The sequence below is a fragment of the Abrus precatorius genome, unplaced genomic scaffold (assembly GCF_003935025.1).
Source record: "Abrus precatorius isolate BTA unplaced genomic scaffold, Abrus_2018 Scaffold2, whole genome shotgun sequence".
Lineage (NCBI taxonomy): Eukaryota > Viridiplantae > Streptophyta > Magnoliopsida > Fabales > Fabaceae > Abrus > Abrus precatorius.
In genome coordinates, this window is record NW_020874362.1 from 11,701,574 (window position 1) to 11,716,999 (window position 15,426).

The following is a 15,426-nucleotide window of genomic DNA, read 5'->3' on the forward strand; positions in this document are numbered from 1 at the left end:
TCTTGACGCGAGCAAGCATTACCGAGGATCGTTGAAGGACTCATTCCTGAGGGACCGGAATGGTTAAATGGAAGAATATTCTTGATGGATTTCGTACAATGTGTGCTTGTAGGGAACGAGGGCCTCCAATCACCTTGACTGGAGGAATGGTGGGAACAAACTGAGGAAGTAGTGACGTTTTAAGCGTTAGTGTTTAAATTATGTTGCGACGAATCTCTGTGACTCCGCCTACATTTTGTAACTGTTTATTGGGCATTTTTTTATGACTGTGTGTTTATTGAAATGTGACTTCGTAAGTGCTTGATACTACTCTGATTTTCTTCCTTACTCAATATCTGATGGCTGATTGTATTGGAGCTCACCCTTTCTGTTCGTGTTTTATTGTTGTGTGTGTTTGTATGTATTGCATGATTGTATGACAGATGGACCCTCAGCGAGCAATGATATGGGGAGAGGACTCCGACAAGAAAGCAGTATAGAGATACGACGAGGCCACGCGTCGTCTCGTATACCAAGGGATGGTCTCCATGACCATGGGGCCTCTCACTGAAGGCGACTGGAAGCCTACTTGGAGTGACCACCTTTTTGCAGACGTCTCCGTACCTCTACCTTCAGAACGGAGTATTATAATCCACTCACCCCCTTCTTCTCCACCACAAGAACCCCCAGCCAAACGTCTTAAAATTTTTATTGACAAAGGTAAGACCGTTATCGATCCTGACCCCGAGCCTACCCCTCCTCCCAGTCCTACCCTTGCTCCCGAGTTAAAAGACGTCGAGGTTATCGAGTCCTCCGTCAGGCCAGCATCTCGCCACCTCCCACAGATTCGAGCATCTCCTCCCGATGAAGCCGGACCCTCTGTCCGACGCCCTTCACCACCACCACCTACTTCTCGATCGCCCCTACCCACTATCGACTGGATTGACAGCGACCCGGATGACCTGCCGCCTTCTCCTCGTTCTCAACCAGTGAACGACTTTCATGACTCTGACGGAATAGAGTCTGACCCCAGCGAGGATTCCTTTTCGTCAGAGTTTTATTTGTAGTTGTTTTATTCTATCATGGATTAATACTGCTCGTAGGACTTAGGTTGTTTTTATTATTTTGAAACACTAAACTTTGGGGTTATTTGGCTTTGATTTTTGTTTACCTTGGACACTTTGGTTGAATGGTTTTTAATATATATATATATATATATATATACACTTTTCTTTCACCAACATACTCTTTATTATATTTCCAAATTTTTTTATCTTTAACGGTATCGTCATTTTAAAGTCATCCCACGAATAATTGGGGTAATTAACATAAATGACTTGTATATTGTTGAGATGTGAGATAAATAAAATTATTAAATTATGATGAGTGAACTCGATGCAAGTATATTGTTATAATCGTTCTCTTCTAGTTAATTCGAGCTATTCTGATAAATTGAAAAATTGAGTTGGAATATGAATACTGTTTGATTGAGTTCTCTCACTCGTCTAATTTAGGTGTGCCATATTGTAGAATCTTAAGTCATATTATTAGTATATGGGGTTTTGGTAGAAATTAGGTGTTACAAAATATCTTGAAATAGCATATTAAACCGTACAAAACGTAGTTCATAGGTTAAAGTAAGCTCCCCTTAGCTCAGAATAATGATTCACACCAGATCTACCGAGTATTACTTGTTTTAATGCAAGATTCACCAAAGATTCGGCTTTAGAACAGAGTTTCTCCTAAGATATCATCAACTATCTATAAGAAAGAGAAGTAGAAGAGAAACGAACGGTAAATCTAACTTCAAACTTATAGAAACTTACTTCAAATCCTTCAGAATAGACGTAGAATCTCAGATCTGGCAAGAAATCTAAGTTTAGGAGGGTTTATTATGGGAGAAAATGGCAATATATGGCCTTAGAACCTTTGAGAACCTTCGATATGAGTAAAGAAATGAAAATTTCGTGTGAAGCCCCCTTTTTATAGAAAATTTTCAAAATTTACTGTTCACTGCCGAAAATTACTATTTATCGCCGGAAACATTGTTCACGCCAAAAATACTATGCACTTGTATTGTACACGCACTGTACGCGTATGTGACGTCAGGATGATGTGGCACTTCATTTAATTGGGAATGTGGAAGAAATAACTATGAAGGGGCTTTCAGCTGCTTGATAAACTCAATGAGCTTCTCTTCATGCTCTTTATTGCCTTGATATGCAGAATATTGTGTCCTTCTGTTGTATTTAGGTTGCTGCTCTCTTGGATATACGTTGATATAATATTCATACTTCAACTGCTCAAGAAAAGGCTTCAATTCTGATGCAGTTGGCAATATAAAAATTAGATTTAAATGTGCAGCTTGCACTTCAACAAATGCATCATGATTCATTTCCTTAGAATCTGCAATGGCTGCATCATGATTTACTTTCTTAGAATCTGCAATAGCTGCATCAAAATCACCATACATATATGTATCAATCTTAGCATAAAAGCTACATTTTGCAAAATTAGTACAAGCATCACAAGTAAAGGAATCAAAATAATTAGCTAAGCTAGGATAATCAATATAATCTAAAAAATCGGTCAAATTATCATCCACTAAATTATTTAACAAATCAATATGACAAACCAAATGAAATGAATGAGGAATAGGTTACTCAAAATTTTCTACTGCATTAGTAGCAGTAGCTTGAGGAGTAGCAACAAATTTTGCACTTGTTGGACTGTAATCACTTGTTAGAGTAGTAGCATTAAGATCTTCATTTGTTGGTTGCTACTCTTGAGAGTCTTAAATGGTCTTTCTTGATCTCATGGTGATGGTATTAACATTATATGGATTGATAATTGGTTGTGTAGATAGATTACCAGAACCTTGAGAATGCAATTGATTCAAAGCAGAAGCCAACTGTCCAATCTAATTTTCCAAGTTTTGAATGGTTGCTTCTGTTCTCTGCTGGAAATTTAGATCGTTAACTGCCATTTCTCTCATTAATTCTTCTAGGGAAGGCTCACTCTTGGAAGGTGCAACAATTTATGGTGGAAGTTGATGTTGTTGTTGCTATGTAAAATTCCTCCATCTCAAGTTCGGATGACTCATCTAACCTGCAAGTTCATACAATGTAGGACAAAAATCAGTGGGATGTTTTTGTGAAGTACAAATGTCACACAACCTTGCAGCTCTCTGTGACAATGCCAATTGCTTGATCAAAGAAGCTAAATCATCTAGCTTGTCCTCTAGTTTTCTATGACCAGCAACATGAGTATTTTCCATCTGAGAAGCTAAATCATCTAGCTTGTCCTCTAGTTTTCTAGTTTTCTATGATTGGACTGAAAAACAGGTCAAGGGTGCAATACTGGGGCATTCTTACTGTAGCGAAAGGATTCTCGCTGTAGAGACAAAGCCACAGTTTCGGGTGCATTTCTTAGCGTAGTCTTGCTGTAGCGAGAAGGCCTCATTGTAGCAAGATTTTGTAGAAACCAGAGTGCAGTTTTGTCTGAGTTTTTCGCTGCAGAAACCAGAGAGGGTGCCCTCGCTGTAGCAAGAATATCTCGCTGTAGCGAGAGTGTCACGACCAAAAAGGATTTAAAGGGGGGGTTCGAGAAAGGTTATTTCTCACCTTTCCTTCGAAATTTCTTCGATTCTCTTGATCCACAACCCTACTCCACCAATTAAATAGCCTTTAAAGCCGTTCAGGAGCTTGATTGAAGGTTGGATTCATGTTGGGAACGCTTGAAAGTGAGCTTTAATGGTTAGGATTTTTGTTTTTCATCCCCTTTTTCTGTTTCTCAGTTTCCTTGTATCCTCATGGAGTTCTTCTATGTATTTAGGTTGAAATCTGTGTGGGGAGCACTTTCGTGATTGAATTCGAGTGTGGGTCTTCAATCCAAGGTAAGGGGGGACTTTACCCTATCTCTTTGGGTTTGATTGTCATGTATTTTGATGAATATTGCAATGTGGTTGAGATAGAGGGTAGGAAATATGTATTTGATGGAATTTGCTGTGTGTTGTGAGGTGTGAAAGCATGTGGAAACCCGTGATGGGTGATTGTGTGGTGTGAGTATGCTAATACTTGATAAATGAGAAATGTAAATGTGAACTATGTTGAAAATATTGTGTGAGTAAATAAGGGCAATGTGTGTGCCGTGCAATATGAATAAGTGTAGGCCAAAAGCCTTGTGAAATAGTGAATATTGTGTTGTGGTTGAAATGAATTATGTTGTAAATGCATGTGGGGACTTGTGTCGTGTATTGAGAACGATTATTGCGAACAAATGTGGGCCTAAGAGCTGTGTAAAATAAATGATTGTGGGCTTTGTGCCATTAATTGTGACTAAATGCTAAAATGTATATGGATGGGGCATGTTAATGCTGTTACATTGTACTATGAACGATTTAGCAATACACTGGGGGTGTGGAAGATGGAGACGGTAGAAATATTTTGGTGAAGAGAAAGTGGTGGTGACACCAATAGTGAGTATGGGTGCACCACGGGCCACACACTTTTTTGCTGACTAGACCTTTGACCACTACCTGTGCTGAGCGACCCGTGACTGCCCACGTGGTATCTGTGAGGTAGAGGTAACCGGCGACCATCTATAGTGAAAATCTGTGATCACAGTGCCACAGTGAGTGTGGCTGGCGTGCAGTGAGTGCATGGGATTATTGTTTGATAATTACGTGTGTGTAAACTGTTTGGTGCCGTGAGTGCATCGGAGTTGAATTAAAAATGAATTGAGTGGTAATGCTGCCTGTGAATATATTTATATGAATAGTATTAGAAATGATGTAAATATGCACAAGGTGAGACTCTGTATTTGTTTGTATAATGAGTAGTGTAGAGTACTCACTCTTACATTCATTTTTCAGGTGATCAAGACGATCAGCACTGGTCTTAGTGAAGGGGTGGATGGAACTGCTATAGGACTTAGGATATCATTTTGAAATTTATGTATTTGAAATAATCCTGTAGCAGTGATTTGATATGAATTTTGTAACCCCTTTCCTTAAATTTATATTTTAATGAGGATTTTACTTGAATGAAAAAGTTTATTCCCCTTATTTTTGTGAAATTCATTATTTTGGAAAGTAAAATTAAGGTGTTACATTCAACTTTATGTGATCCTCAGGAACTCCAGCTGGTCCCATGGTGGTACAAACAATGTAGAATTCTTTGAGGTGTTTAAATGAATCCTTACCTACAAGATCATGAAACTTGGGCAACAAATGAGTCAGGTGAAGCTAGTTCTTTTAAAGTTCTCTCAGTCATAACATCTAAATCAGAATGAAAAGAGGAGGAAGTAGTAAAAGAAACAAAAATAGAATCACTAGATAGTGAAAATTATGCAGAGTGTGATGAGCAGAATGAGAAATTATGCAGAATGTTGAATACAAAGTGCAAAAAATTATGTAGAAATAGAATGCAAAAAATTTATGCAGAATGCTATGCAAAATACAAAAGTGCAGAAAATGATGTAGCAGAAAATTATGTAGAAAAATATATGTAGAAAATGATGTAGCAGCAAAATGTAGAATGCAGAAAATTAAAACAGAAAAATCATGCAGAAACAGAATGGAAGTGCAGAAAATAATGCAGAGTTATAGTAGTATGTACATAGAAATCTGCAAAATTATGCAGAAATGCTAAAAATAATTATGCAAAATTTGATGAAATTGTGTAGAATAGAGAATGCAAAATTAAGCAAAATGCGAAGTGCAGAATGTAGAATTGCATAAAACTATGTAGCAGAATTTTGAAAACAGCATGCAGAAATGCAGAATACTATGCAGGATGTAACAAAATTTATGAGAAAACAGAAAATTATGCAGCAGAATGCAGAAAAATAGAACAAAAACAAAGCAAAAAAAGTGCAGACATCTACAGAATGCAACAAGAAAAGTGCAAAAAGTTAAAGCCAAAAAAGAAATGCAGAAAATGTAGAAAATGCAAAAATTACTAAATGCAAAAGTGCAGAATGAAGGGAATTATGCAAAATGTATGCAACAGATGCAGGTTTGTGAAAGAGTGAAAAACAAAAATTATGCAGCAAAATTCGTATAATAGAGAAACTACAAATTAAGAATTATGTTTATCCTACCACAATGCAAAAATTAAAACAAAACTAATATACTAACATGCAGAACACAAAAAAAAAAAGAAGAACATAAAACATGTTTCATATATAATCAAGCACCAATGATTCCTCGGCAACGGCGCCAATTTGATGAACAAAGATTTGTCGCTAACTTGAACCTGTGTAAGAGTGAATTTACTTAAAAAATAATAATAATAAAGTAAAAATTAAGTTTTCAAAAAAATATCTTTGAAACTTACCCAAAATCTAAAAAAAGTTTCACTAAAATAAATAAAAAATCAAATTTTCTAAAAAAAAATCCTTGCAACTTGTCCTAAACCTAATTTTAAAAAAAGAGCTACGTGGCTTTGATTTCTCCAGTGCACACGGAGGAGGATATGTAGGAGTGGGAATCTGACCCATCAAGTCTGAAATCTTTTTATTTTTTCTTTTTCAGGTCTAAATTATTTTAAAAAATTAATTTAAAATAATTCTTTTTAAAAAAAATGAAATTGTTATGTTTATTTCAAAAAAGTAAATAAATAAAATATCAAAATAAAATATTCTAAAATTATTTCCTTTAATACAAAAAATGCAAAAAAAGGGAATAATATTTTATAAATGATCCATTCTCCCAATTCAATTTAAATTTTTTTTATTGTTTCTCTTCATTAAAAAAAATATAAAAATGAATTTTTACTTTAAGGAAAGTAAAATATCAAGTTGAATTTTTATAAATTTCTTTAATACAAAAATGCAAAAAACAAAAGGAAATAATATTTTATAAATAATTGTGTAACATCCCCAATTCTGATTTACTCGACATGGATTGTTCGTTGTTATTTAGTGACTCTTCGCTTCACCTTTTTTTTTTTTACTCTGACTTAGTTCTTGTTACAAATTAAGATGTTTTCTGAGATTGGTTGATTTTTAGCTTATATTTTTTTTGTGTTGATTGTCCAATTGTCTTGTGTTTCTTGCTTACATAATTATTTTTCCTAGTGTATGTGTATTTATTTATGTATATGCGTGTCTATATGGTCATGTAGAATATGTTTTGAAAACCCTAGGGATAGCAAGGCAAACCTTAGAGTAAAATTATTTGGTAATTAGAATGAGTGGACTCTACTCTGTTGTGATTATTATTACTCCTCTAATCTATTATAATTGTTATTTTCCTTATTTATTTTTATTTGAAAGAGGAGTTGCTCGTGTGACTTTTTGTAACACCTAATTTCCACTATGTCCTAATTCACTAAGTCAGAATAAGAATCTTTATAAAATAAAGAGCCAACACGAATACACACATGGAGTTAGTCCAATTATCAGCGTAGTCTATTTATTCAACATCTTAGAACATCATTATAAAAGAATCATCTTCGAGTACTCATGCCTTATTTAACATTAGCTTATTTCAAAAATAAAAATTCCATATCATAATCGTTTTTCTGTACAATTTAGTATTATCTCAGCCCAGTATCACACACAAACAAACCGTTGAGAGAAATCTTCATGACTATAAATTTTATCTATTATTAATTTTTTTTTAAATAACAATTCAACACACAATCCTCCCTATCCCTTCGCATCATCATCAATCATTGGACTATTTCATCATTCATAATACAATCTCACATTAAATGATAAGAACACGCATGTTTGTATCGCATAATTCTAAAATCGAGTTGAAAAGCGTAAAGAAATCAATCATATGAGAGGAATGAGCCAAAAATCATTCAAACCAAAGAGCCCAAAGTAATTACAACAGCAAAATTAAACCCCAAAAGTATAGTATCTCAAAATTAAAAGTAAAGTCCTATAAGCAGTATCAACCCATCACTATGTAAAAGAAAAGTCTACACATAAAATTCCAATGGAAGGGAATCCTCACTAGGGTCGAATTCCATTCTATCAGAGTTGAGAGAATCATCTGCTGGCTGAGGGTGAGGAGAAGGCGGCAACTCGTCCAGATCGCTATCAATGTAGCCAATGGTGGGTGGTGGTGAATGAGAAATGGATGGTGGTGGTGGTGATGGGCGTCGTGTAGAGGGTCCAGCTTCACTAAAAGGGGGTATAGGGATTCTCAGAGAACAACAAGCTACGGGGCGGATGGAAGACTCAACAATTTCAATGTCCTTCCACTTGGGTGTAGAGGAAGAACTGGGGTCAAGGGTAGTTGCTGGGTCAAGACTCATAGGGGCTTTACCTTTGTCAAGGGGTTTGGAAGACTCAGAGGATAATACTTGGTTTGACGGAGAAGAAGGGGGTGGATGAATAATGATACTCCTCTCAGATGGTAAAGGTACGAAAATGTCAACAAGGAGATAGTCACTCTAGTAGGGCTTCCAACCATCTTCAGTGATGGGTCCCAGATTCAGGGTAATCATCCCTTGGTACACGAGACGACGTGTCGCTGGGTCGTGTGTCCATGCCTCCTTCCCTGCGGAGTCCGTTCCCCAAATCATTGCTCGTTATGGATCCATCTGCCATATAGTCATGCAAACATACAAGAGAATACAATACAGCGGAACACCAAAAGAAAGGGTGAGTTCAACATAGAAATTTACCAATAATCGAATTAAGTAAAAAGAATGAAAAGGAATAAAAGAATTAGAATTTAATGAAACAATTATTTTCGGAATCCACATCCAATTTCACAAAATCAAATTTGATACAAATAATAAAATCATAAAGAAAATGTATGCCGCTCATGCAATCATTACTTCCTCAAGTTTCCAACATTCCTCCAGTCAAGGTGATCAGAGACCCTCATTCCCTACAAGCACACCAAATACGCATATACTTAAGGGTATCCTCCCTTCCAATTCATCGTTATTCCTCAGGAATGAGTTCTACCATAATCCTCGACAATGCTTGCTTGCGTCAGGATTAGTGAAGGTTTACTGGCGACGTGTCCCAGCCACGGTGAGCTATTCTGCGCCATTGGGGCAACCCCCCTCACTACCCCCAAGGTCCTTCTCCTAAACCTGAATGCTCCACATTCCTCAGCTGTGCCAAACTGTGACCTTGACTCCCCCTTTCACCTCCATGCACATGAATAACTCAAACAATCATATACACACTTAAAATGACTAAATTTTTAATGTTATGATTCTCGGATGGCACACTCAAGTAGTAGAGAAATCATTGTACTTGGCAATCACTATCTCGAATAAATCAAATACGACATGCAATTCATAACAATCAAATTTGAACAATCACCCACCATGAAATAATCATGCCAATCGAAATAGGATAGAAGTATTTAGTTGTTTCAAGCCTTTTTCTTTTCTAAAACAAATTTCAAACATGTTGAAAGAGAAACAATCATGGGCACACACATAATTTTAGAACGAAATTGAAAGGAGAATAAGAGGGGAAAATGGAACTAATTACAACAACTTTTTAGAAAAATATTAAAATTATCACACAGGGTAGCCACAATTTCAACTCCACACGAAATCAATTTCTAAAACAACCAATCAAAGAAATCAGAATTTAAGTGTAGACTAAGTTGTTTTTAATTTAGAGTTGATGATAAAATCCCTTTTTCTTTACAAAAATTTGGTTTGTTAGTTCTGTTACTTTTATAATTACTGTTGCACTGAAAGTAAATTGACTAGCAAGTATACTAGTGTTGTTGTAGCAAGTTATAAAAAATCTTAGAATCAAATTGAGTTCTATGTATCGTCCTCAGGGAATAAAGTTCTCAATTACCACTTCACAATATCACAATTAGTTAAGCTTTACAAATTTCAGATGGATTTGGTATGAATGTATAAAAAACAAAATTAGAAAGTAAAATAGAATAGTTAGCACAAAAGTATATAGTAAACAGATGTAGAAAGAGTAGTTAGGAAATTATTTCACCAAAACTTCAACATTGAATCAATAAAGTTCTGAACTTTCAAGCATTTAGATGGAATGACAATTAGTTTCACGTTATATTAATCAAAGGATAATCCCTTGCCTCAATTAATCTAGCATCTAATCAAATCATTCTAATCCCTTAGATCTAATCCAATCAAATGCTGCATTAAGTTTGAGAAACCAAAAGATTGCAAGATTAAGATATCTTATCCCTAAGAAACCAATAACCTTGGCAATTAATTCAGATATGAGAAACAAATTCAATTCCCATTGATAAGAGTTCCTCTATGATTAGTTGATCAAATTTCCATTCAATCACTACTTTAACAGCAGAATCAATCACTCAATCCAATCCAAAACTCAAAGTTCAAATCCAAAATCAATTCAACATTTCCATTTTAGATTCACAATTCCTAACCACAAAGAGTTTAGGCAAACATTACAAAAAGAGAAGAGAAGAGGAGAAGAGAATGAACAAAGAAGAAATATCTTCAAGCCAATCTCCAATATGATCCCTCAAGAAATGAAGCTTGGTGTTCGTCCTCAATCTCCCTCTCTGACTCTCTCAACAACAGAAACAAATGAAAAATAAAAAAATGAAAAAATCTCTTAAATTCCTGAGCTAACTGTCTTTTATAGAATTCCTGCTCTGCTGATGTGATCACTTTTGCCAGCAATAGTAATCATGCAGAGGCTAATCTTCATTTCCACTTGCGCGTGTTCACTTTTGCTGGTGATAGTAGCCACGCGCACTTCAAAGTGTTCACTTTGTTGAAAATAGTAGCCACGCAGAAGCTTCCCTTACTAATGTCATGTGCGTGTTCACTTCTGCTAGAGATAGTGAACACGCAGAGGCTACCTTCTTGTGCGTGTTCACTTTTGTGGATAATAGTGAACACGCGCAATAACTCTTCTTGGAGGACTCTCTGGAACGCTTACTTTTTCTAGAAAAAGTGATTACGCAGAAGCTCTTCTCAATGCAACCTCTCTGGAACAATCACTTTTGCCAGCAAAAGTGATTACGCAGAAACTCTTCATTTTATGGTTCTGGAGTGATTACTTTCACCAGCGAAAGTGATCACTCAGAGGCTGTTCTTCAATTATCAACTTCTTTCCTCCAATTTTTGCTACTTTTCCTTTGATCATCCAATCCTCATGAACTTAGCTCAGAATTCCCTACAAAAGCATACTTGAATTGTCACTTTTTACATAGAAAATCAATAAATTTTAAAATAACTATGTTTAAAAGTGACATGCAACATTTTATTATTTTTTTAAGGGTTTTGTCCTATTTCTAGCATGTTTTCTTTATTAATTGCACTAAAAACTATTGTAAAATACTAGTAAAATATGGATTCATCACTACCCCAAACTTGAATTTTTGCTTGTCCTCAAGCAAATTAGAACATATCAAGGGTGTAAATTCTTATTAATTGGAATCCAAAAACTTTTTACATTTTTCAGAATAATTCAGATTAAAAATCTATTTTACTTCAATGCATTCTAATTGTTTTCTCACTAAGTCATTGACCAATTCTTCATCATGATAGTCACACTTGAATTATCTGTTTGCTGCACAATCTCATTCATTTCAATCAAGCAAATCATTAAAGCTACATGCAAATAGAGTTGAGAAATATTATCACAGCTCTCAAAAAGTGTTTCTCTAACTCCATCAGTGTTTAATCTTGTGTTTGCTCTCTGCATCACCAAATTCATCAAACTCTGCCATAAGCTTGCCTATATTCTCTACCTCCTTTGCAAATTTACAATTAATCACATATCAAGAGGACTTTTTAGGTAATATTAAGGCTCAGGGACAGGTATGATTTCAATGAATTCAGGATATCAATGCAGCTAATTTCAAACAGAAAAAGATGCAAATTGAGTAGATAAGCTTTTAAACCTAGTAAGGGCTGCATCAACTGTTTCTATTCTTAATAAACTTTCAATCACAGTTTAAATTTTTTTGCAGAATTATCTACCAATTTTCTTTTCCTTTTTGATTTGCTGATTTCTTTTTATTTCTTTTTCATTTTTCTATTTTTACTTGCAGCTTTTTAGTTCTTTTTCATATTTTCTCTCCATGACTTTTTCTTACTTTCTTATTTCATTTCAACCCTTTTCTCAATCCTTTTCTACCCCAAACTTAGAACATTGCTTGTCCTCAAGTAATGCACTAGAAACATGATGTTACCCCAAACTTAGTTTTAAAACTTATCTTTGATTCAACTCAATTTGCCTCTTTTCTATTTGAATAGGTAAAATGGTTTTTCTAGAAAAGCTTGTATTGAGGTTGATCAAAGAAAAGCTATTAGCTCAAAGGGGCTAACTAGGACATTCAAGAATGAAAGGCAGTCTATTTGGCTCACTAGGTAAATCTGAATAATGGCCTCCATCCTCTATGTGATTTGTGCAAAACAACATATTCAGTTAAGAAACAAAGCAAGTTCTAGAGAGTAAATCAGAATTTGAGATCAGTCACACATCAATGAATGAAAAGGTTCAAGTCTCACCAAGGAAGTAAATGGATAATATTCATCAATTCAGTTCACTATTTACTTCAAAAATTTGTATGAATAAAATGGCAAGACTGCTTTATGCAATTCAACAATCAGAATTTCAATCAGGTGAAAATCAAGTTTATTTATCAAGAAAACAAAAGCTAACGCAGTTTAATATTTTTCTAACTTGTGAATATTTTATGCAAAATGTAAGCTGTACACATGAAAATAGAGGTACAGAATTAAACCCCCCTTTCATGGTAGCTGTGCATATTTCAATCATTCCATGCGCTCCTTGTTCAGAGTTTGAGAGCATGGTCTGCACAAAAACATCACAAGTTGTTCATCAATTATCAGATAAAAATTCAATAAAATTCAAAAACTTGTAGATATTTAAAACAGAATTGTTCATAACCAAAATAAAACTAAAATGTAATTACAGCACTCAAAAGTCTGAAATTCTAATTACAATCTTTTGACAAAAATTAAACCAATGACAGAAATTTAAATTCCTAATCTACTCTTCATCCTCATCCTCATCCTCATCTTCCAAATCATCATCTTCTTCCTCTTCTGCAACAGCTGCTGGTGGAGGAAAATGAGTTCTGTAGATGGGGAGGTCTTTGAAGATATCTGACCTCAGGTATTGGGCATTCTCTGCTTGATCTGGAGTGTGGTATAAGTCTTCTTTGGTCATGCCTATCTTTTGACCAATGTTCATGAGAACACCTTCCAGGAGCATGATGCCAGCCTTCATATTGCTGTGCAACTCATTCTGCCTCTCAGCTAAGGAGTTTTGTCTTTCATCCATGAAGGCTATCTTCTCCTTCATTGTGGTTAGATTCTCTCTTTTAAACTGGGAGGGAATTGGGGCTGCTAATGTGCAAGAGACAATAGCATAAATCTCCTTCACCATAGCTACTGTAATTGGAGGTGCAACTCTAATTTTGATTTGATAATCTCCAATTTCAATACTTGCATCCTCATAAAAAATAATTATTAACGAAGGGAAAGCTAGAGAATCTCTTTTTCTCTTGAGGATGTCCAGAATGCATCCACTAATCACTTCTCCTACATCTATATAAAAATCATTGACTATAGCATATAGGAGTTCAGCTCTCTTCACTGCTAGAGTGGAGCTATGCCTAACAGGCATGAATGAACTCAAAATAAAAGTTCTCCACACTTTTGCAAAGGGCAAAAGGTTCTTGGTTGTGATGCATTTGGGCTTTTCTGATAGATTTAGTTCCCAAGTAGTCCCTGGTTTCCCAATCCTCTCAAGGACTTGAACATAGTCCTTATCTTCAACATCCCTGAACGCTCTGCCCAGGTTGTTTTTGAGTCTTAATGTTGAGGACTCCATTGATGTTAGCAGCAGAAAAATCAATTGTTGTCCCCTTGACCATTGAATGGTATTTAGGCAGCTGATCTCCCTTGAATCTCATCGCATTGGCATAAAATTCCTGTGTAATGTCTCTCCAGCCAATGCCAGCCATCATGCAGAAGGATTCCCATTCTCTTTTCTGAATTTCCTCCTTGTATTCTGGATAATGGTCTTCAGCTATCTCAATTGCTCTATCTTGGACAATCTTTCTACTCAAGATATTAGCTCTGAAATAATTCTCATGAGCTATGCTCCTGAACCTTGGATCATGTTGAAGATTTGGCCTTGATGAAGAGGCTCCTGCTAATCTTCCTCTCTTTGTTCTAGGAGTACCTCTAGAAGAGCCAACTGGAGTGTTGTTTGAGGTCCTTACCATTTTTTAAAATTTCCTGCATAAAAAGAATATTTCAATACACTGAAAGACATGAATGCAATGCAATAAAAATTCTGCAGGACATTTTCAATTTCAGAATAACAGAATATGAACAATGCAGAACATAAGAATATCATAACAATGGAGAATATGGTTCCTTGAAGTATTTAAGCTCAGATATTCATGATTTTGAATGCAAAATGCAAGAGTTCAAGAGTTACATTTATGCAGAAATTTCTTTCTAACTATTTTTCACTTTAAGTCCTAAGGTTAACTCATGAAATCTGTCAATGTAGGTCTTTTTCATCTAATAAATCTATCAATAGAAGTGAGAATTACTCTACATTGCCTTGTAGTTGCATGTTGAGATTAGTTATTAACAAGAAAATTACTCTACGTGATCACTTTTCTGCAAAATAGCGACTCCTTTTGTTATTCAAAGCTCCTTAGAAACTTAATTGCCTCATGCATTCAATTTTAATCAGCTCATTATGCATCCACAACATGAACCTTCATTGAATTAACACATTATTCCTAAAACACATAAAACAGAATCTAAAAATCAGAAAATTGCAGAAATTGAAATAAAGAATTAACAAAAGTTTAAGTAAAATGCAAATAGAATAAAAATGGTTTAGAAATGTGAGTTGTCTCTCACAAAGCGCTCTTTTAACGTCACTAGCTTGACGTTAAATGTTCCTCACTGCTGAGAAACCTAATTAATGCAAAAGATGTTCTTATTGAATTCTCCTCCATTGTAAATCTTTAGTCTTTGGCCATTGACTTTAAACTTTCTCCCTTCTCTCTGATCTTCAAGTAACACAGCACCAAAGGGAGATACTTCCTTTACCATAAAAGGTCCTGACCATCTAGACTTAAGTTTTCCAGGGAACAACTTCAATCTAGAGTTGAATAGTAGAATTAGCTGCCCTGGTTTGAATTCTCTCTGCAGGATGAATCTGTCATGTATTCTTTTGGTCCTTTCTTTATACAGTTTTTCATTTTCATATGCAAATTGTCTGAATTCCTCAGGTTGATGTAGCTGTAGTACTGTCTTTTCTCTAGCCTTGGTTGAATCAAAATTCATCCATTTAGTAGCCCAATATGCTCTATGTTTAAGTTACACAGGAAGATGACATGATTTCCTAAACACTAATTGATATGGTGACATACCAATTAGTGTTTTGAATGCAGTTTTGTATGCCCATAATTTATCATCAAGCTTCCTTGACCAATCT

At 35.2% G+C, this 15,426-nt stretch overlaps 1 protein-coding gene across 1 annotated transcript; it reads left to right on the top strand.

The window, feature by feature from the left end:
- The first annotated feature begins 533 nt into the window (after nt 1-533).
- On the top strand, nt 534-1,046 carry LOC113859455 (proline-rich extensin-like protein EPR1). Its single transcript, XM_027492226.1, has one exon. The coding sequence runs from the start codon at nt 534-536 to the stop codon at nt 1,044-1,046; it is 513 nt and encodes a 170-aa protein (XP_027348027.1).
- Nucleotides 1,047-15,426: the final 14,380 nt, after the last annotated feature.

What these genes read in the sequence shown, in the direction of transcription:
- LOC113859455 (XM_027492226.1), top strand. Translation starts at nt 534, where the DNA reads ATGGGGCCTCTCACTGAAGGCGACTGGAAGCCTACTTGGAGTGACCAC.